This window comes from Crocuta crocuta, unplaced genomic scaffold (genome assembly GCF_008692635.1).
Source record: "Crocuta crocuta isolate KB4526 unplaced genomic scaffold, BGI_CrCroc_1.0 scaffold458, whole genome shotgun sequence".
Classification (NCBI taxonomy): Eukaryota; Metazoa; Chordata; class Mammalia; order Carnivora; family Hyaenidae; genus Crocuta; species Crocuta crocuta.
Window position 1 is genome coordinate 528,073 of NW_027531908.1, and position 3,987 is coordinate 532,059.

General features: G+C 62.1%; 1 protein-coding gene across 3 annotated transcripts in view; it reads right to left on the minus strand.

Moving 5' to 3' along the window:
• Positions 1-223: 223 nt before the first annotated feature.
• BRD3 (bromodomain containing 3) overlaps positions 224-3,987 on the minus strand; it is an 18,422-nt gene continuing 14,658 nt past the window's right edge. For 2 of the 3 annotated variants that reach the window (XM_077774636.1, XM_077774635.1), the window contains exons 10-12: positions 3,580-3,872; positions 2,511-2,639; positions 645-859 (exon numbers count right to left, since the gene is read on the minus strand). In XM_077774636.1, the coding sequence (XP_077630762.1) occupies positions 744-859; positions 2,511-2,639; positions 3,580-3,872 (538 nt within the window). In that variant the 3' untranslated portion in view covers positions 645-743. Of the gene's footprint in view, positions 589-644; positions 860-2,510; positions 2,640-3,579; positions 3,873-3,987 lie in introns of those variants that run through there. The other variant, XR_013337681.1, reaches the window with a different exon arrangement.

Consider the following 3,987-nt stretch of genomic DNA (forward strand, 5'->3'; position numbering starts at 1 on the left):
GGGGAAACGGTTCCAGAGTGTGCGACAGCTAACGAGTTGGGGACACACGTTGGGCTGGACTTTTCGTAGAAAACTGCTGAACCTTACAAAAAAAGTCTCCTTTTATTTTTTATTTACTTTTTGTTTTTTTAAACTTTTTTTTTTTTTTCTTAAGTTGAGGTAAAAGTTTCAGTGTATGGAAACCTATGGNCTGCAGAGCCCCGCCTGAAGCTGGACAGCCCCCGCCCCAAGCCCGCGCCAGCCTGGCCGTTCTCCGCGCCCCCAGAAAGCGGCGACCCCAGCTGCGAGGAAGCTCAGCTTGGGGCCCCGAGGACAAAGACCGCCTATTTGCCAAGCCGACCGCTTTCCACACAGTACCATCCAGAGAAACTTCCTTCCAAACAGTGCTTTCCGGGGCCGGAGACCAGGTGGGGCCTACGACAGGGGTTTTGCAAGAAACTCCAGATCACATGTGACAGGGTTTTCCTACGGCGGCCAGGTCGGCGTCTGAGGTTGTCAGCTCCGAGCAACCGGATTCAGTTACGAAGACTTTATGCAGAGTCGCGCCTGCTCGTAAAGCCTCACGTACACACGAGAAAGATCTCTGACCTATTAAAGCAAAAACTGGCAGCTACCATAACACTGAGTTAAGAAGAAAGCCCGCACACCATGGAACGAAAGTAGTATATTAACCATAGAAGGGAACACTGCAGAGTCGGGGCGAGCGCGACGTCGCTGCTTCCGTGCCGTTCTGAGTCCCGGGCTCATTCCGAGTCGCTGCTGTCGGAGCTGGACCCGCTGGAACTGCTGCTCCCGGACCCCGACGAGCTGCTGCTGCTGAGCCGGGATGGCCCTCCCGAGGGCGCCGAGCCCGCTTTCTCTGAGGGAGACGTAGCAGGTGAGAGGCGCTCCCCCGCGCACCCCCATGCACCCCTGCACCCGCCGGGCGAGCTCTTCCAGAACGTTCACCGGCTTCACGCCGCTGCATCATGCGCCCCGACCCACCCGCTCCTTCACCCCGTTGCTCGGTCAGTGCTAACGACTATCTGTTGGTGCATTAATGAGGGTAGGGTAAGGTGAGACATGAGTTCGGCCTCTGTCCGCGGGCCGGGCACAGGGCTCCTAAAACCCTCCTGAAATCCCGATAGGAACGTCTTGGGTTATTTGCATGGAGCCCCCTCTATGTCACACCTGAGTTAGTGCTCACGAGTGACTCGGTATAGCTGGTCCCCAGGAAAACCATGGGAATGGGGCCCCTAACTCCGGGGTGGGGAGGGCAGTGGAGACAGAGTGCTAAAATCCTCTCGACCCCCAGAGCTTCAGGGTTCAGGGGCAGGTGGAGGTGTGGAGAGGGTGGCGTGCCCCGGAGGGGAGGGGAGCTGCATGCCCTCACCCCTGCCACACCTTGCCCTGTGCACCCCTCCCCTTTGGCTGTTCCTGACTGTGTCCTTTATTATAAATGACATAGTAAATGAAGCACTTTCCTAAGTTCTGTGAGTCATTCTATAGCAAGTTATCAAATCTGAGCAGAGGGTCACGGGAGCCCCCGTTTATAGGTCAGTGGTAAGGCGGGCCCAGGACTCGTCCCTGGCATATGAGAGAAGGGCTGTCTTTGGGGGTGAGCCCCCCTCCACTGGGGTCTGAGCAAACTCTACGAAAATAGTGTCAGGACGGAACTGGGTGGCTGGACCCCTCCAACGGCTGGCACAGCAGTCGTATGAGCAGAAGCCCACACACGTGGTGTCAGAAGTGGGAGTAAAACTAGCTCAGAGACCAACAAAACTAAACATACTGGGTCTGGAAAACACGGGTGCCATCTTCCAGGAGGATCTGATGGGGGGGCAGAGGTCAGCAGTATAAAGATACCCACCAGTCACGTGCTGCCTACCCTGCCCCTCCCCGGGGGCGATCCAGGGGACCCTCCCAGGATTCAGTGGGAGTGCCAAGCAGGACCTGGCACAGCAGCGGCACCCAGCTGCCACATGATCATGCAGATGCGACCCCGACTGACCGCCACCGGGGCCCCACGGTCCCTGGGGCTGGGAGAAAGTTATCTGCCCTTTCTTACAGGCTCCAGAGGAAAGAGACAGAGTCAGATCACCTGCTCGCCTAAAATAAGACCCCACAGTCCACAAAGCACAGGGCCTGGCCAGGGGCAGCCAGAAAGCTTGCTGCCAGGGGCCAGGACCCCAGTCCCTCTCAAGCCGTGGGGTCTACCCCCTAAGACCACAGTGAGGCCCTTCCAGAGAGTCCTCCCCGAGGGGTCCTGGCACAGGGCACTTCCAGCCACTGCTTCCATCTGCTCACCTCCCTGAGGGCCGGGGTCCCCAGTTTACAGACAAGGGACTTGGGGCTTCAGGGATCAAGAGCTTCACCTAAGGACACACTGCTCCGTAACCGGAGGAGCCGCAGACCGAAACCCAGGTCTGCCAGCCACCGCCCCACCACCGGCCCTCCCCTGTCGCCCGAGAGCCGCGGCGGGGAGTGCGGGGGCCCCACGCCTGGCAGCAGCGCGGCCCGCACACGGGTACCTTTCTTGGCAGGCTTCTTGCTGTTGTTCAGCTGTCCGCTGACGTCCTGCAGCCGCCTCTCTAACTCCTTCTTCTTTTCCTGAGCTAACTCCTCCTTCGACTTGGCCGCCTGCTTCTTCCCGCTTGTGGCTGTGGAAGAGCACGGGGCTGAGAGGGCGGGGCCAGCCAGCCCTCCTGGGTGCCGGGGAGCCGAGCCTGGGCCCCCAAGGGCCGAAGGGCCACGGCCTGAGCTCCCTGCCGGACCCCGGCCTGCATGCGCTGAACCCTCGGCACAGCCTTCTCTGCAGCCTCACACCACCCCCAGCGCACACGGCGCACAGGCAGGCGGCGCGGCTCGGAGGCCCCCAGGGAGACCGGAGCCCGGGCCCTCGGGACTCACGGTTCTCCTCACGGACGCGGCTCTCCCTCAGCCTCAGCAGTGCAGCTTCCGCCGGACGCCCGTGCCACCGCCTCGGAGTCCGAGGGGAACTTACCGGGGGTCACATGGGCCTGACGTGGGGGCCACGTGACCCCGTCCAGGGGGCAGCAACGGACCCCTCAGAGTGAGGAAGAGAGCCCAGCGAGCGGGCCACACGCAGGCGTAGGCGCACCCCGGCCCGGCCCGGCCCTCCTGCCGCCTCAGGCCTGCCTTCCCCTCACTCCCCGGCACCTGCAGCCCCAGGCAGCGCCTCGTCCGTCCCGGGAGGCCTCTGGACCCTCAGCTCCCAGCAAGAGGGAAGCGGTCCGCCCCGGGACGGGGGGCATCGAGAGGTCCCCCGCAGCCCTGGCTCCAAACAGAACCTCTAGGAGGCTGTGGCGAAGGCTTTAACTGGCACTTGAATGCAGGGGGGCTCGGGGACGACCCAGGTCCTGCCCGTCCCCGTGACGGCCGAGGATGCACGTGCTGCCCACCTGCCCACAGGCGGGGAGCAGGGCCCGGCTGAGCACTGACTGTCTCTGGGGCGCACAGCAGGAACGGAGGGAGGAGAGCGACCCCCCACCCCCAGCGTGCGCTTAGAGAAGTGGGACGGGGAGGCAGGGGTGAGGAGGAGAGAGATGGGAAGCAGGGTGCTCGGCCCCCACAACTTACAGAATGGCTTCCTTTGCTTCTTCTGTAAACAAGACTTGACGTATCTCTCTAGTTCCCGCAACGTGGTGGGTTTCAGAGTCTCAAAGTCAATCTCTATCTCGTCAGGGTTGGAGTCCCTGAGCGAGGGCTCCCGGGACTGGATGATGTGCACCACCCGGCCCAGCTTCTCCCCGGGCAGCCGGTTGATGTCCAGGCTGAGCTGGCGCTTCTCATCGTAGCTCATGGGCAAGCCCTCTTCCTCCTCCTCCGAGTCGTAGGAGGCCGATGCCTGCTTGCCGCCCTTCTTCGGCTGCCTGAGACACAAGGTGAAGGACACCGTGGCACAGAGCCCCTGCCCGGTGAGACCCCTTCCCCATCCCCCCTGCTCCTGTCCTCCCGTCCCACGGAGCCCCTGCCCTATCCCCTGTG